Source organism: Spermophilus citellus (genome assembly GCF_964194105.1).
Source record: "Spermophilus citellus genome assembly, chromosome: 1".
Lineage (NCBI taxonomy): Eukaryota > Metazoa > Chordata > Mammalia > Rodentia > Sciuridae > Spermophilus > Spermophilus citellus.
In genome coordinates, this window is record NC_138182.1 from 229,494,808 (window position 1) to 229,514,112 (window position 19,305).

Below are 19,305 nucleotides of genomic sequence, written 5' to 3' on the forward strand. Positions count from 1 at the left end.
ATTGAACATGCAGATCACTTTGAACAGCCTGAACATTAACAATATTATAATAATTTTTTATGCTATTTTAAATTGAACTGACTTTGTATCCTGCAATTTTTCGAGACTCACTTGTTAATTCTAACAGGTGTGTAGGTGTGTGTGTGTGTGTGTGTGTGTGTGTGTGTGTGAGTTTGTGTGTGTGTGTGTGTGTGTTTGTGTGTGTGTGTGTGTAGGACTTCATGGTTTTCTATTTATAAAATATTTATAAACAGAGATAATTTTACTCTTTTAAAATTTCCAATGTAGATGTCTTTCATATTTATTGTCTTACCTAATTTTCTGGCTAGAACTGCCAGTATTATGATAAAATAGAATTGGTGAAAAGTGGTATACCTTAAACTTGGAAAATGTCTAATCTTTCACCACTGAGTATAATGCTCATTATAGGTTTCTCTATTTCTCTCTCATACACACACAAATGTCAGGGAAGTTTCCTTCTATTACTAAACTATTGAATGTTTGCATCATAAAAGGATGCTGAATTTTGTCAAATGTCTTTTCTGCATCTATTGGATGATTGTGCATTTCCCCCTCTCTTCATTCTGTTAACATAGTGTATTATCATACTGACTGATTTTTCATACGATGAACTATCCTTGTTTTCCAGGAATAAGTCCCACTTGATCAGGTGAATAATCCTTTTGATACACTGCTAAATTTGGTTTGCTAGTATTCAGTGAAGAATTTTTACATCACTGTGTACTTAAGAAATATTGATCTGCAGTTTTTTGTGGTATTTTTGGCTTTGGTATCAGAGTAATGCTGATCTCATAGAGTGAGACAGTAAGTGTTATCCAATTCAATTTTGGGGAAAAGTTTGAGAAGGATTGGTGTTAATTTTAAATATTTGGTAGAATTTGCCTATGAAGCCATCAGGTTCAAGGATTTTCTTTGTTGGAAGATTTTTAACTAACTGATTCAATCTCCTTACTAGTTATAAGTCTGTTCAGATTGATTGATTGATTGAGATTTATAACATAAATCTTATATTTCTATGAATTTTTCCACTGCATCTACTTTATCTAATTTGTTAATTTTTTACATTACTCTCTTATAAACCTTTTTCTTTTTTTTTTTAAGAGAGAGAGGGAGGGGGAGGGAGGGAGGGGGAGAGGGGGAGAGAGAGAGAGAGAGAGAGAGAGAGAGAGAATGAATTTTTAATATTTATTTTTAGTTTTTGGCGGACACAACATCTTTATTTGTATGTGGTGCTGAGGATCGAACCCAGGCTGCACGCATGGTACACGAGCGTGCTACTGCTTGAGCCACATCTCCAGCCCTAAACCTTTTTATTTTCATTTAATCAGTAAAGTTAGGATGTTGATTTGAAATTTTGGTTTTCAAGCATTTATGCCTATAAATTTGCCACTGGGCACTAATTTTGTGCAACATCTCAGTCTTACTTTCACTTTCAGTTGTTTCTAAGCATTTCCTAATTTCCTTAGAGATTTATTCTTTGATCCATTGATTATTAAAAAATATGTTTAATTTCCACATTAAACTGTGAAGTTTCCAGTTTTACTTCAAGTTATTGGTTTCAGTTGTGGTCAGAAAAGACACTTTGTATGACAACTTACTCTATTGAGATTAATTTGTACTCTAACACATGATCTACTCTAGGGAGTGACTCATGTATACTTGAGAAGAATTTGCAAGCTATTGTTCAGTGTATGTGTATAATTGTGCCTCAAAGCATTAACTAATAAGTTTTTTAAATATGCATTAGTTTTTTAACACTGAAAACAAAACATGAATTTACAAACTAGTTATAATACTACCAGCTTTTAGATTATTATTTGTTTTTGGAAAAAATATAGTAGTCTTTTAAATCATATAGAAAACAAAAAGTAGAATTACAAACTATTGTTTCAATGCTATTAATTTGTATAACTGCCCACATACTGACTTACCTTTACTGAGATCTTTATTTCTTCATGTGACTTTTGGTTACCATCTCCTTAGTTTACATTTTACCTTGCAGGACTCTCACAGGCATTTCTTTCAGTGCAGGTCAATTGGTAAACAATTCCTGCTTTTATTTATTTGCAAACGTCTCAATTTCAAAGAACAGTTTTGCCAAATACAGGATTCTCGTTGACAGCCTTTTCCTTTTAGCACTTAGAATACACCAGCCTTCATAGTTTCTGATGAGAAATCTGCTGAAAATCTTAGTGAGGATCACTTGTATGTGATGAGTTGCTTCTTTCCAGTTACTTTCAGGATTCCTTGACTTTTGAAAATCTGATTATGTCTTAGGGTAGAGGCTCAGTTGGTAGAGTGCTTGCCTTGCATGTACAGGCCCTGGGCTGAAGCTCCAGCAATACACACAAAATACACATATGCACACACAAAATATGTCTTAGTTTATATCTCTGGGTTTAAATTATCTGGAGTCCACTGAACTTTTTAGATATTGGCATTTGTGTCTTTCATCAAATTTGGGGAGTTTCAGCCATTATTCCTTTAAATATTCATTTTTGCCCCTCTATCCTTCTCTTCGGCTTCCAGAACTCACACAATGTGTATGCTGGTCTGATTGAAGGTGTCCCAGAGCTCCCACAGGTCTGTTTCCTTTTCGTTCTTTCTTTTTTTAATTTTTCATTTATATATGACAGCAAAATGCTTTACAATTCTTATTACACATATAGAGCACGATTTTTCAAATCTCTGGTTGTATACCAAGTATATTCACATCAATTTGTGTCTTCATACATATTCTTTGGATAATAATGATCATCACATTCCACCATCATTTCTAACCCCATGCCCCCTTCCTTCCCCTCCAACCCCTCTGCCCTATTTAGAGTTGGTTTATTCCTCCCATGCTCCCTCTCTTGATCCCTCTATGAATCAGTCTCCTTACATCAAAGAAAACATTTGGCACTTGGTTTTTTGGGATTGGCAAACTTCACTTAGCATTATGTTCTCTAACTCCAACATTTGCCTGCAAATGCCATGATTTGATTCTTTTATTGCTGAGTAATATTCCATTGTATATATATAAAACAATTTTTTAATCCATTTATCTATTGAAGGGCATCTAGGTTGGTTCCACAGTTTAGTTAGTGTGAATTGTGCTGCTAGAAACAATGATGTGGCTGTGTCCCTCTAGTATGCTGTTTTTAAGTTCTTTGGGTATAGACCGAGGAGAGGAATAGCTGGGTCAAATGGTGGTTCCATTCCCAGATTTCCAAGAAATCTCCATAGTGATTTCCATATTGGCTGCACCAATTTGCAGTCCCACCAGCAGTGTATGAGTGTACCTCTTCCCCTACATCCTCACCAACACTTATTATTTGTCTTCACAATAGCTGCCATACTGGCTGGAATGAGATGAAATCTTAGAATGGTTTTGATTGGCATTTTTCTAATTGCTAGCGATGATGAACATTTTTTCATATATTTATGACTGATTGTGTACCATCTTTTGAGAAGTGTCTGTTCAGGTCCTTGGCCCATTTATTGACTAGGTTATTTGATTTTTTGGTGTTTAACTTTTTGAGTTCTTTATATACCCTAAGATTAGTGCTGTATCTGATGTGTGAGGTGTAAAGATCTGCTCCCAAGATGTAGGTTCTCTATTCACCTCAAAGATTGTTTCTTTTGCTGAGAAGAAACTTTTTAGTTTGAATCCATCCCATTTATTGATTCTTGATTTTAATTCTTGCGCCAAAGGAGTCTTGTTAAGAAAATTGGGGCCTAATCCCACATGATGGAGATTAGGGCCTACCTTTTCTTCTATTAGATGCAGGGTCTCTGGTTTTATTCCTAAGTCCTTGATCCATTTGAGTTGAGTTTTGTGCATGGTGAGAGACAGGGGTTTAATTTCATTTTGCTGCATATGGATTTCCATTTTTTTCCAGCACCATTTGTTGAAGAGGCTATCTTTTCTCCAATGCATGTTTTTGGTACCTTTGTCTAATATAAGATAATTGTAATTTTGTGGGTTAGTCTCTATGTCCACTATTCTATACCATTGGTTTACCAGTCTGTTCCCTTTTCTTCAACCTCTTTTCATTCTGTTACTCAGAAAAATTTCCATTGTCATATATTAAACTTCACTGATTCCATTTGCTCAAATCTGCCTTTGAATTCCTTTAGTGAATTTTTCATTTCAGTTATTGTAATTTTCTGCTCTAGAATTTCTTTCTTCTTTCTTTTTAGGTTTTCTCTCTTTTTAATTTTTTTTATTATAGATGGACACAATACCTTTATTGTATTTGTTTATATTTCTATGGTTCCAGGAATTGAACCCAGTGCTTCATACATGCTAGGCAAGCACTCTACCACTGATCCATAACCCTAGCCTAGGTTTTCTCTTACTTGATAGTTCTGTTTTCTTCAGATTCTCCTTTTTTAATTATTTTGAACATCATTATGGTAGTTGATTAGCCATCAGATCTTTTTTAGGGGCAGTTTCCATTGATTACATTTTTTCTTTGAAAGGGTCAAACTTTCCTGTTTCATTGTATAAACTATGTTTTTTGGTTTGCTTGGTTATTTTTTTTTTTTTTTTGTTCTTGTTGTTTTTGAAAACTGGGAACCCTTAAATCTAATAGTGTGGCAAGTCTGGAAACTGGATTCTCCCCTTTCCCCAGGGTTTACTGTTTTTATAACTGTATTTGTGTGTTTTATTGTTATAGGAGGTTTCTGTGCCAAAAATCAGCCCAAGGTGTAAAGGTGTATTCTTAGGTCTTTTCTGAACTTGTGCCTTTCCCTATACATGCAGTCACTTTCTAATTTCTCCCAGTTTTTAAAAAAGCATCTTAAACTTAAATGTTGGTCCTCAAAATGGGAAAAAAATAAAAATGATGGAAAAAGAATATACTGGCCTTTTAAATACCCTGAAAATCACTTTGGCTGGAAGGAAAGGATCTTGCCATAATGAGGGGGAAGGAGGCAAAACAACAATGGTTGCTCAAGTCTTTGTCTAGGACTCTGTGATTATAAGAGCAGCAAACAGAGTTTGGAGCACAGATCCAGATATTTGGAAGACAGGGTTCTTTGTGCCCACCCTGGCTCCCACAAGCTGCAGTACAGGCTGCTCAAGGAACATGGTCATCTGCTTGCCTTGGGGATGGAGCTGAAATTAACCCAAATCATCAGCAATTTACCATTTAAATGCTACCATTCTCCTGAAGTTACAAGCCTTCAATAGCCTCCAAAGTTACAAAATAGTTACATCAGATAGATTCTGCCACTTTTCCAGGTGGAGAGACAGACTCCTGATTCTTTCTCCCCTGCCAGCTTCTCTAAATCTTTTCTCCACCTATAATGTTTTTTTAGGGAAATGTACACAGAGTAAGAAAATATAGCAAAATAAAGAGTAACTATTGGGTTATAAGACTGAGGGTAGTTTTTGTATTTTTCCCCTTTTAATGAAAACTATTAGTTTTAAAAAACAAGGGAGGCCATGTGTAGTGGCATGCCTGTAATCCCAGTGGCTCTGGAGCTGAGGCAGGAGGCTCATGAGTTCAAAGCCAGCTCCAGTGATTTAGGAAGACCCTAAGCAACTCAGTGAGACCCTGTTTGGAAAAAAAAAATTAAAAAGGGGGACGTGGCTCAGTGGTTAAGTGCCCCTGGGTTTAATTCCCAGTACATCCCCCCCCCCAAAAAAATCAAAACAAAACAAAAAAAGCACCCAAGGGTGGGAGAAGCCAATAAAATGTATATAAGAAAACTATTGTTAAGAATGATTTTAAAATACTTGATAAGAATTGTCTGATCTATAAATTCAAGCATTGAAATTGAAGAGGCCATCAAAAGCCTACCAAGAAAGAAAAGGCCAGACGGCTCAGCCAAGTTACACCAGACCTTTAAAGAATAACTAACACCAATATTCCTCAAATTATTCCATGAAGTAGAAAGGAGGGAACCCTTCCAAACTCATCCTATGAAGCTATTATCATCCTGATTCCAAAACCAGACAAGACACATCAAGGACAGAAAATTTCAAACCAACATCATTTGCATAACAGATGCAAAAATTCTTAATAAAATACTGGCAAATTGTATACAAAACATATTAAAAAGATAGTGCATCATGATCAAGTGGGATTCATCCCAGGGATACAAGTTTGGTTCAACACTCGGAAATTAATAAACATAATTCATCACCATCAATAGACTTAAAGACAAGAATCACACCATTATCTCAACAGATGCAGAAAAAGCATTTGACAAAATACAGCATCCATTCATGCTCAAAACACTAAAAAACTAAGGATAGAAGGAACATACCTCAACTTTGTAAAAGCTATATATACTAAACCTGAGGCCAACATTATTCTAAATGGAGTAAATTGAAAGCATTCCCTCTAAAAACTGGAACAAGAAAGAGATGCCCTCTTTCACCACTTCTATTCAACATAGTCCTAGAAACTCTAGCCAGAGCAATTAGACAGTAACAAACTAACAAACAAACAAACAAACAAACAAAAAAAAAATGAAAGGGATAAAAATAGGAAAAGAAGAACTCAAACTAACCCTTTTTGCTGACAACATGATTCTATACTTAGAAGACCCAAAAAACTCCACTAGAAAACTTCTAGAACTCATAAATGAATTCAGCAAAGTAGTAGGATATACAATTAACACCCATAAATCAATTGCATTCCTATTCATCAGCGATGAATCCACCTAAAGAGAAATTAGGAAAACTACTCCATTCACAATAGCCTCAAAAATAAATAAAATATTTGGGACTCAATCTAACAAAAGAGGTGAAAAACCTCTACAATGAAAACTACAGAACCCTGAAGAAAGAAGTTGAAAGAGGGTGGTGTATTCACCAGATTGGACAGGGCAAAGTGTGGAAAAGGAGAGATGGAAATGGGAAAGACAGTAGAATGAATTTGACATAACTTGCCTATGGTTCATATATAAATGCACAACAGTGTAAACGCTATATATCATGTACAACCACAAAAATGGGAATTTATACTCCATGTATATATGTCAAAATACATTCTACTGTCAAGTATAATTAAAAAAAGCAAATAAAAAATAAAAAAAATTGTCTGACCTAACTGTACAGGTAAGTTTTTTTTCTTTTTAAAATAGGGTTGACTAATGATTTAGTTTTTGTTTAAGTATTTTTTTCTTTTAGTTGTAGATGGACACAATACCTTTATTTTGTTTTATTTTTATGTGGTGCCGGGGATTGAACCTAGTGCCTCATGCATGCTAGGGAATCGCTCTACCACTGAGCCACAACCCCGGCCCTAATGATTTAGTTTTCAACTATGCAATCATTAAAAAAAGGAGGATATTACAATGTTACTACTCACTGATCAATGTTCCCATAATCCATTAAATTTCATTTGCATGTAAAATGGGAATAACACCATTGGAAGGCTTCTTCTGTGAAAATTAAAAAACACTTTGCAATATCTAATTATTCCTTCTATCATCAACAGATCAGAGAGGTACTACTGAAAATGACAAAGGGTTAAAAGTGAATACTAATATAAGCATCCCTATCACTGACCTCATCTTGTCTGTTAAATACATGGAATTCCTATGTGACTGAAAAACAAGACTAATTTTAAAATACAATAACATTAACCTGTAGGACATTCATTTAATACCTATTCCTATTGTCCCTACCCCAATGTTATTTTTCACACTTCAATATCAAACAAAGAATATCTGCCAGGCAATAAAGACAATATTAACAAAATAAAATTATTTGCTAAAAATAATTATTTTATGAACAGTAGTTTTAAGTTCCTGATTTTTAAATAAACATTTTCTCCTAGCTAATGTCCAATATACTCAGTAGGTAAAATTAGAAAAACAGTTTCTTCTGCTGTCAATGTGTAAGTCATCCCATCCACCATTTCTTTCCACATAAAAAATACAAAAAAGCAGAATCCTATCGGTCGCAATGGCTGTCAGAAATCTTCCCTCCTGATCACTGCAAAACTAGTAAATCTATATTAAATTATAAAATACATTTCTAGGACATTACACTTGTGTAACTGCCAACCCTATTCTTTCCTTTATGCAGAAAATTACACAATTAACTATAACTGGATAGGATGGCCAATGCATAATAACCTGGTATGAAAAAGAAATTATTATTATTATTTTTTTAAACTTTGAGAAACTCCAAGAGATCCAGGAAGGGTTGAAGCTGAACAGAAATTAAGAGATAGGGAAAAGGTCATGACAAACTAAGGAAACAAGAACCAAAGACAGAATAAGAGAGCAAAATTTATGAATAAACAGGAACCATGACAGATAAAAGACATAAGAAGATGAAAATAACCTACATTATTTAGCTGGGGGCAGGTGATTAGACAGTAATTGTGTTTTGTTAACAATAAGACCACACAAAAATTAAGTATACAACAGGAACGTTTTCCGCAAGAAGGCATTCTAAACTTTCTTGGTTTGGGGTAATTTTATCATTGTTCTTGGAACAGACTGTTGCCTTTTCTCTGTAACCTAAAGGGTTTAGTCAAAATTATGACAATCAACATTTGTGGGATCTTCAAATTTTCAATATTCATTTGATCTTAGTAGACATCTATGTTCAATTTTAGTAAGCACTGCCAATTTTTTTCCCCAAAGTATTTGCTCAACTGCCATTAGCAATGTATGTGATGCTCTACATCCTCACCAACACCTGGTTTTAAGCTTTCCCTCCCTCCCTTCCTTCCTTAAGCTATTCAGTGGATGTACAGTGGTAGAGTTCACTGAGGTTTAAATTTGCACTACAGGTATAACCAATGGTATGACATATTTGCATACGTTTATTAACTATTTGGATTTATGAGTTCAAATATTTTAGCTCCCTCCACCATCTGAACCTGTGCTAGGAACCAAACCCAGGACTCTGTAAAATGCAAGGCGAAGTGCTTTACTGAGTTACATAGCCAAACTCTGGCCTACTTCCCCCCTTCCCTTAAATAAGTTTTTTAAACTCATTATACTGATTTCCGAGAAATTCCCTGGCAAGACATAGAATCTTGTCACGTTATATTTCTTCAACTAGTTATATAATATATATTAGTTAGCAATCTCAATACTGTCTTTCCTTACTGTTCAATATAAAATATTTCCAAATCTTTTTTGCCAACTTGATAAAAGATAACCACCTTTCTACACAGAAGAATGCAGCTGAAAACTCCACAAATTACTGACCATTGTTCCTTCTAAGATGATGTACTTTATTAAGCATATGGGTAAAAGAAGTTCAAATTGTAGATGTTGGTTCAGATGAATCCATCTTTCAAAAAAATAGCAAGCAACAACTGATAAATATAAAACTGATAAATATAAATTTAAAAAAATAAAGTTCCTTTACAAGCCCTTCAGAGTTGTATTATTTTTATTCTAGAACACGACAAATATTAAAGAGGCTGGGCACCTTGTTTTCCTCCTTGATTTCATCAACCTCAGCAGGGCTGATAGTGTGAAAACAGCCTAAATTTAGTTGTTTTAAAAAAGAAAAAAATCATTTACTAACAAAATGACATGGATTGCTACATGCAATTTAGTGATTAACTCCCACTATTAAAAACTAATCCAATTTCTGATCTTAAAGAGCAAAACATTCAGTGGTAAAATGAGGTTTCTTTGTACTTAGGTCAGTTGTGATTCTATATAGTAATTTTTCCACAACTTATCTGAGAAAATGGTAGGGTTCTAACTATTCTGGCAGCTACTATATTTGCTCTTCCCTCAAAATTTAAAACTCTTAAAGGGGAAGTAAAATAGATTTTAACTTCTTTCTTCCACCATTATAGTACAATGCAAATAGGTAAGTGGGTAAGTTTTAATACACTAATGAAAATACTCATTATAATTTAAAAAAATTTATATTTGCATTTTCCTCCAGTACTTGCGGGGAGGCAATCAAAAGCAGGGAATCATGCATGCTAGGCAAGTGCAATGCCACTTAGCTACAGCCCTTTTTATTTTGGTTTTGATACAAGGTCTCATTAACTTGCCCAGGATAGGCTAGAAATTGAGATCTTTCTCCCTTAGCCTCCTAAATAGCTGAGATTATAGGTATGTGCTATTGTACTGAGCTTCATATTTGCATTCTAAAACTTTGGCAAATTAAACAGATTTGAATTTTAATCTAAGTTTATATGGTAATAATTTATAATGCAGACAAATATAGAAGGATCCATATAGTGGTTAAATTTTTTTCTAATATTATAGTTGATTAAAATTGGCACACAAAAAGATGATATGACTTAACATGACCTTGATATTTAAAAACTGCTAAGTGCCAACAGGTAGTTCTGCTATCTAGCTCCTTTGCCCCCTGGCCTTGGTTCTGGGCAACAAATATTTATCTATTTTAAAAGTTTCCTAAGACAATGTCAAATTTTAAGACAAAAGAAGTTCAAGGTGTCAAGAACAAATTGCTCCTAAAATTAGAAAAATTGTAGCAAAGTGAAACTGATCCAGAGATAGCCAACACTATTTTTTTCTTTTTTTTCTTTGCAGTATAGGAATTAAACCTCTATCACTGAGTTATATAGTCCCAGTGACATGTTTATGTTTTTTTTTTTTTTTTTTTTTGTACTGGGGATTGAACTCAGGAGCAGTCAACCAGCCCAGTTTTACTGAGTTGCTTAGCACTTTGCTGTTTTGCTGAGGCTGGCTTTGAACTTGCAATCCTCCTGCCTCAGCCTCCTGAAAATCCGGGCATCACTGTGCCTGGCACAGTGACAAAGTTAAAAGTCGTGGCATCATTTAGGAGTCTTGAGTATCATAAAAATGGTTCAATCCATGGAAATTGTTTGCCAAAGGAAGATTTTTTTTCCACACTTTTCAAGTAAATGTATGAACTCCTTTTCAAAAACTGTTTTCCACATAATTTCCTCAGACTGAGAATAAATCTTTCTTTTGAAGGTATTCATTGATGCTTCACACATAAATCAGGTCTTCACAAATGAACAGAAACAAATCCACAAATATTAAATTGAGAAAAAAGAGTCTGCAGGTTCCCACTACAGAAAATCAGTATCTGTAAAAATTTACTACTTGGAATCTTCCTCCCTAATTATTTACTTTGCTATAGTTCCTCATGACCTGGATAATTTTCACAATGTGGAGAAAATCTCTGAATGGCCCATGATTACCAAAATTTGGGGATCTGCTAAGGTTGCTCCCATGTGAAAATAAAGAAATATCATGATTACCACAAACTATGTCTGAGCCCCAAAACTTAACGTTTTCAAGAGGATTCCTAAATATACTAGTGCCAGGAAAGCCTATCTGTTTGGTTTTATGGGGAGTTGGGGTGGGAGAGTGCATTTCTTTCATAAAAAGCAGAAACTTCAAATCAACATCATATGTACTCTAATTATAAAAAAATTCTAGGAATGATCTTAAATTTCTTTTAATAATATAAATTTATACATGATTTATAACATTTTGTTGATTAGAAACTAGTGAGAAAATGTACAGATATGCCCTTTGATAATCTTTATTAGAAAAATGAGCATTTAAGCAAAAAAAAAACAACCATCTTAACATTAATATAGATTTTACTTTATAAAGAATTTTTACAAACACCATCTGATTTGAATGGTAATATGGGAGATGATGAAGAGATTTTAAAAAGCCAAAATAAAATCCCATCTTCAGAAATAATTTATTCAGTGTTGTCTCAGGATAACTAAATGCAAAATATTAATGTATATTACTTGAAAAAGTCAGCACATAATTTCATAATAAAACTAACATTCTAATATATATATATATATATATATATATATATATACACACACACACACACACACATATGCACTTTTCTATGTATTAAATTGAAAAAGAGTCTCTGAATTTAAGAATAACTTTGGGAATACCTTTCTCCTGCAGGGGTTACTTTTTAATGTCATACTAAATTATGCAATTTCTTATATATGGAGAAAATATGAATTAGAGAATTATCTAAGACTTTTCTTATAGTGAACAAGTCATTCTGGAAGAGTATAAATCCGTAATGTATTTGTCAGTAAACATTTGAAGGGACAGAAAATCCTCCAAATAATTTCCCCATAAAATGTTTAAAAATACTGTATATTATTTCAACTGCAAATTTTATGTGACCAGTGCTTTGCTTTGCTGATTCCTAATTAATCATATCATGTCTAAGCCTTTAAGGAACTTGTAGTCTAACATAACACCACAGATAAGAAAAATATATGAATGTTGTGATAAGCAGTCCATGATTTAAGTTAACAAAATATATTTCACATAAATACATTTTTATATGATGGAAGAAGCACTTGGTCAAAAGCCCTGGTTCTCAGGTTGGATAAACCTAGTGTGAATACCAGTTCCTTTACTAACTAGTTTGGACAAGTTACTTAGCGTTTCTGTGCCTCAAAAACAATCTATAAAAATAGGATAATAATGCTCATAAATGTGTGGATAAAATGTGTGGATTGGGTTATTTTGCTTGTTTGTTTTTCTTTGGGGATGGTAACATATGGCATATTGTGACCTTTCTTCCTATAGTTAACTTTTTAAGGTCACACAGGTAGTACACAGTAATTCCAGGATCATCCTGTCAGGCATACATTCATCCTCAAAAATGTTAGCTAATATTACCACCATCACCATTATTATCATACCACCATTACTATTGAACATGTTCTGAAGATAGAACTTCTGTTTTGTGTGTATGTGTGTGTGTAGGTGGCGGGCAGGGAGCAAGTGAGATGTATCAATACATAAGAGTTTATTATAATAAGCAGAAAAGCCTCTTGGAAAGATGGAACAGAAACCTTCAACCTCTTCTTCTAACATTTTTTTTTTCTGTTGCATGGGAGAATTTTTTAATTTTATTTTTTCATATTCATAAACACTTTTAAAATTTATTAAAAATATATTTTAAGGTAAAGCCTCAAACAGCTTTAAAAATGAAAAGGATTCAAGAAATAAGACTATTTCACTATGACAGAAAGTGTGGTATCCTGAGATGTCAGTCTGGAAATAAATGGAAGCAAAGTCTAGCCTTCCTTCTCAAGGCAGAGTCTGAAGGAGGGCTCAGAAGATGACAGAAACCTTGAATATAGCAAACAGAGGTTTCAATCTCTTGGATTTTGAAAAATTACTAAAACCTGCGTGGAAACTCTAAGAAAAAAAAATGGGGGAAAAAAAGAAAGGAAGAAAAAACAATTCTAAAGGCTTACCCAATACCATTAGAACAACAACAACAAAAAAGATAGGTCTACTGTTCCAAATGTTCTGTCTAGCCATCCTAAGGGCAGCCAGTATACTGGAGATGTTAATTACAAATAGAACAGAATGAGCTGAAATATGGGAACCCAGGCTAATTGTGAAGTACAATTCTTGGTTTATTATGATTGGGTTATTTTGCTTATTTGTTTTTGTTTGGGGATGGTAACATATGGCACATTGTGACCTTTCTCCCTATAGCTATATGGCATATAGCTACATGGCATATAGCTATATGGCATATTGTGACCTTTTTCCTACAGCTAGTATGCAGGATTCAAATCCATATTTGCCAGACTCCAGAATCTAATACTGAAGAACTAACCAATACAACATTACTCTGTCTTTTGACAGTCCATGAGCAGAAAGAGGAATTCATATTTATCCTTTATATACAGGTAGAGACAGATGATACACTAAGAGGTGATTTACGGGAAGTGTTTTCTAACTACTGTTAGAAAAGAGAATTAACACAAAATCAAATCCTAAAACACCATGAACTAAGGACAGTATAGTCTCAAGCAAGGTACTTAATTTTAATCTAAACCAATTTCCTCTTCTGTAAAACCATACTTTCCATACTTTTCAGGATGCCAGAGAGCAAATAAAACTCATAGTACACTTAACCTATCATCATCACACCTTAACATTTTGATATTAATATTGAAGATTAAGACAACAATGGATGCTTAAATGGTAAAATTACTAAATTTAGGCTCAAAACTCAATATTACTAAACGATACTGAAGAATAAATCAGGAAACATCTCTCTCCCTATCCCTGGGTATTAAGGAAAAAATAAGAGAACTTTGCTGATATATATCTGGTGATAGCGTTGGAAATCTCTCCCTCCTATATTAGTTGAATATTATTTTCAGAGTTTATATTTTACTTAAAAATTCAGTGATGTGCTGCTTTGTTGGCACATATCACTTACTTTACTTTTGTGCATTAAATAATTATTAATAATAATAATTTCTTTGTCTATGAATCAATGATCTCTAGAAATAAGAAAGGGAAAGTCTGTGCAATATATTTGCAACCATGCAGTTGAATCCTTCTTCCACGGAACTTAAAAATCACCAAAAATGTGTAATCTTAACTTAAAACCCATTGTTCTAAGAAAGACCCAAAGATTTATCTAACTAATTTTCAATGAGGCAAAAAAATCAACAATATATGAAAGAAATATATGCTTCATGCATTCATCTTTACTCAAAAGAGAAGATAAAAATGGGAATTTCTGTTGGACTTTACTGAGGAAAGTGAGCAAAATAAAAATGATTTAATTAAAACACACACACAAAAACTAGTCCTAAATCTAAATCAACTGATTAAGCCTTCAAAAGGTCATCTCATTAAAAATACAGAAATGAGTTCTACTTAATAACATCTTCAATCACCAGTAAAAGGACTGGCTCTGATTAAATATATGAAAATAGTCCACTCTCCTCCTTATATGTACATTTAGCTACTCTCACTTAATGTAAAACACTTATTCCAGAAACAACATGGCATAATTTATTGAATTTAGTTTGACTTTAACACCCTCGCTCTTTCCACCATGCCATAAATAGGGATATATAGTCACTTTGGTAAATAACATTATATGTCATTTATTCCTTACTGTAACTTTAGGCAGAAATACCACCCTTGACAGCTTAGAATACACACGAAGAGGTTAGTTAATTCCATGCCCAATGTCACAAGTGGCAGCAGCTCCTATGTTTCAATCCAGGTCAGCCTGGTTCCAAATCACTGAGATTCTGGAATTCTGAGTTCATTATCTCTTTTAAATAATATAAAAATGGTTCTCATTTTTGCATGTTTATTCTCTCTTCTGTAGTAATAATACCAAGATAATTATGACTTAGAAAACATTTTAAATCAATATAGTACTCAACCTAAAAAAAAAAAAAGAGAGAAATTCATCATAGTCAAGTTTTCTTTATGTTGAGGAAGACTCATAATAAATCAATAAAGAAAACAAATGATCAATATCAAGAAGATGTGCATATGGCATTTTAGACCAGACGGGTTTTTCTTGTTTTGAAGTACGTATGTGCTATGACTGATAAAAATAACCAAAACAGGTGTTTCAACTAGAAGTCTGTGAAACCCATACGAGCAAGTACAGACAAGAATGTGAACAGGCATAAAGTTCTCTTAAGTCACACTTAAGAATGGCATGGTGATTTTAGAACTTTACTTATATCTTGTTTTATTGTATTACTGAATTAGCTAATAAGGCAGATTTATTAATATCAATGTGTTTCTTTAGTCTGCTTACCATTTACTAATAGCAATAGTCAAAGATTAGTTTTAAATTATAATAATGTGGCTTACATAATTATATCAAAAAACTTTTTGTATGATTATCATTAAATAGCTTTGTATTTATAAAGATTAAATAATTTTCAAATGTTTGCATTAAGAACCTACCCAAATGGTTTAATGTGACTTAAAAAATTAACATTAAAGCTTTTACATATTAGGGTTTTACAATCTAATGTTATTTCAAAAATCCTTTTTCCTTAGATCATTTAAAAAGGTATTTATTATAAAGCCAATCCCAACATAAAAATTAAGATATGCTTAGTGAAACAGGATATATTTTGTTTCAATCAACAATGAAAAATATTCACTCTAACAAAGACCTTAGTGTAAATCAAAATTAGAAATTAAATTATTTCAAAAATTTACATCTGTACTATTTCAGTCTTTATAGCTCATATAATGCTCAATTTTTAAATAGCATATCAAGATTGCTTTAAAGAAGTTATCACCAGGATTAATCCTCCATGAACAATAAATACAGAGCTCTTACCTTGTGCTGTTCTATGGCATCTATCCACTGCTGTCTATGATCTGGGTCCTGAGCACGAAGATACCAGACACTATCATTTACACTAATATCAAATCGACATTCATCAAAATCATGAGGCTGTGGAGAAAACGAAGAAAATGAAAAGCAAAAAGCAAAGCTAGCTATATTCTTAAAAGTACTATATCCTATAGCAAAAACATAAGCATCCTCATTCTGTGCTGCTGGGAGACTTGTTATTCATTAATTTTTTTCTCAAATAACTTCTTTAAAGATGTTTCAGATAACAGAAAACATGTCATAGTTACCAAGTCCAAGTTTCATTCACTATTCCTACCAATGACTTGACATATAAACCATGAACAACTATTTTAAAAACAAAATTAACATTGTTCATCAAATACTTCAAGTTAGCTTAATTAGTAGGAACACCTCCAAAAGCACAATTTTTGAAAAGGACAAAAGTAAGTTTCAGAAAGACATTTACTATCTTTTTCCTTACTCTATTATTCAAAAGTAAATTCCCATTAGGAAAAACTTTATTTTATTAAATATTATAAAATTTAACAAAACAAGATAAAATAGTTTTAATACTTCTCCCATAATATCTAAAATTAAATGCTAGGCTTTTATATGTCTTTGACAGTGACAGCCAGGAAAGTTTCCAAAGAAGAGCAAAAATCAAATGAACATTACAAGACCTATGTGAGAAAGCCAGAGGAAACTCTCTGCACCACAGTAGAAGCATCCAGTGAAAAATGCCAACTTTTGATTCTGTGCTTTAGACTCTTCATATGATATGTAAAATGAATGTTTTATAATCTTATTTTTCCCCAATAAATGAATTAAAATATGACATGATTACACCACATTTACCACCTCTTCTACTAGGTAGGGTGGAATCAATTTCCTTTCCTGTGAGCAATCTTATCCTTAAAGGGGAGAGAATCCTCTCTGTTCAGGGTAATAACAAACTTATTGGTTGAATAAAATCTACAAAGTTGTACCTCCGGGGTATATTGTTTATTCTTTTCCTCCTTTAACAACATCAACCTTTCATTTCTTTATCAATTTATTTAGCAAAAACAATAAAACTCCACAATGTTCTTTAGCCCATGAAATAATTTCTCTTTTAAGACAAAAAAAAAAAATATCATGGTTCTGATTGGCTAAACACACAAATTAAACACTGCCTGAGTTACTATGTGCTGGGCCTCACAGTGCTACAGTGGAAGGAAAGTATGCTACAAAGAAGTAAAAGGGGAAAAAAAAGAAGTAAAAGAGAAAAACAAGATAATGCATACCCCCCACTTCAGTATGTACAAATAAGACATGTAAAATGTATGTTTTATATTCTTGTTTAACATTCATAAAGAAAATAATGGCTATAAATTTAACTGTATGCTATACATTCACATATTTGAATGATGGTGCCTAGTTACTGAGAACAATTTCTTAGAGGAAATGCAATATAATACTATATTAAGAACAAAGTAAAGAAATTAAAAATAATGAGTCTATTTTTTTATTTTAAAATTTTTTATTAATTAATTTTTTTTGCAGTGCTGGGATCTAATCCAGGAACTCAAACACATTAGGAAAGCTCTCCACCTCAGTCTATTGTTGTAAGTTAACACAGAGGTTTTTAAACTTTCACTCCATGATCTTTCTTGTTATATTTCCATCCCCCTATTTCTCAAAATGTTTTTGTGTTGTGTTCAATATCCTCATTAAAGCTTTAGAAAAATAAAAGTTCATAATTTACTAATTTCAGCAAACACTTTTCTATACACACAAAGAACCAATTTTATCATTAATTTCCAAAATAGATACATAAAAGATATGCACCATTTATCAAAATATATAAAAAGTTTGTGAACAAAGAAGTTGTAAATTTAATAAGAGAAATAGTCTATAGGTGAAGAAAATGACAGATTTGGTCTTACCAAATGTGCAAAATTTGTGTTTAAGAGAATAAATTGAAACATGTTCAAGAGAATAAATTAAAGATGATAACAATTATGTACAATATATAATATTTGGTAAGATAATAAATGACTAGTATAACATAAATAGATAACATAAGGTATGTTACTAGTTTAAGCGTTTACCATACTATATTTCTTATTTTTTGGTATATTTCAACTACTTACTAAAAAAATTTTATTGTAAAAAAGATATGTCATTATTATATTACCAGTAGTTTATTGCATCAGAGGCCACACTAAGTGACCTATACCATTCAAGGTTTGTGTAAGTACACTCAAGGATATTTATACAATTAACAAAGTACCTAATTACACATTTCTCAGAAAGTGTCACATTAAGCAATATTTGGCTATAAGGAGTAGACAAGAAAGGAAAAGCAAATATCTTAAATGGTGTTTTCAAAGATGAGAATGCAACAAATTTAGCAGAAAAATATACTACAACCTGGAAGAACAGATCCAAAAAGATCAATACAAAGACATTCTGTGAATAAAATAAAGGAAATGCTAGTCATTATTTCTCAATCATTTTATATGATTCCCACAGACCTTCCCTCCTCCAAGAAATAGTATAGAATAAGATTTCGTCTTCCAGTTTTTTTTAAAACCACAAACCACTGTAATATCTAAGGTTTCATTCCCTTAATAACCAAGGTGTCACTACCACTGAGAATACATATGCTACAGAAGAGAGTCATCTACAATAGGTGGGTCTCATGTTATCTCATGTCAGCATTCACTGTTAAAGATAAAAAATATTCCAAAAGGTGAAATGAATATATGGTTCTTACATCCACTATCTATCAATAACCTTATAGGAACAAAAGAAGCATAAATACACAAGTGAAAATACAAAGTTGGGCTGGGGATGTGGCTCAAGCGGTAGCGCGCTCGCCTGGCATGTGTGCAGCCCTGGTTCAACCCTCAGCACCACATATAAACAAAGATGTTGTGTCCGCTGAAAACTACAAAATAAATATTAAAAAATTCTCTTTCTCTCTCTCTTAAAAAAAATACAAAGTAAAGTAATGGACTTGATAGGTTTGAGAAAGCTGAAAATTAAATATCTACAAGAGAAAAGAACACAAAAGAACCAAGTCAATTTGTATGCAATGCTGGAGAAGGGAGGGAACCTAGCCCTAAGGGTGAAGAGATGGGTGAGGCTGAAAATAAAACTGATTGAGCCATTCAAAGATGCAAGTAGGCACCTGAAATCCCACATGCTCATCCCAAGCATTG

The 19,305-nt window shown here is 32.9% G+C and overlaps 1 protein-coding gene across 2 annotated transcripts in view; it reads right to left on the bottom strand.

Annotated features, from left to right (window-relative positions):
- The window catches only part of CERT1 (ceramide transporter 1), a 111,265-nt gene that overhangs the window by 64,988 nt on the left and 26,972 nt on the right, over positions 1-19,305 (bottom strand). For both annotated transcript variants that reach the window (XM_081286495.1, XM_081286494.1), the window contains exon 3: positions 16,082-16,198. In XM_081286495.1, the coding sequence (XP_081142621.1) occupies positions 16,082-16,198 (117 nt within the window). The remainder of the gene's footprint in view (positions 1-16,081; positions 16,199-19,305) is intronic.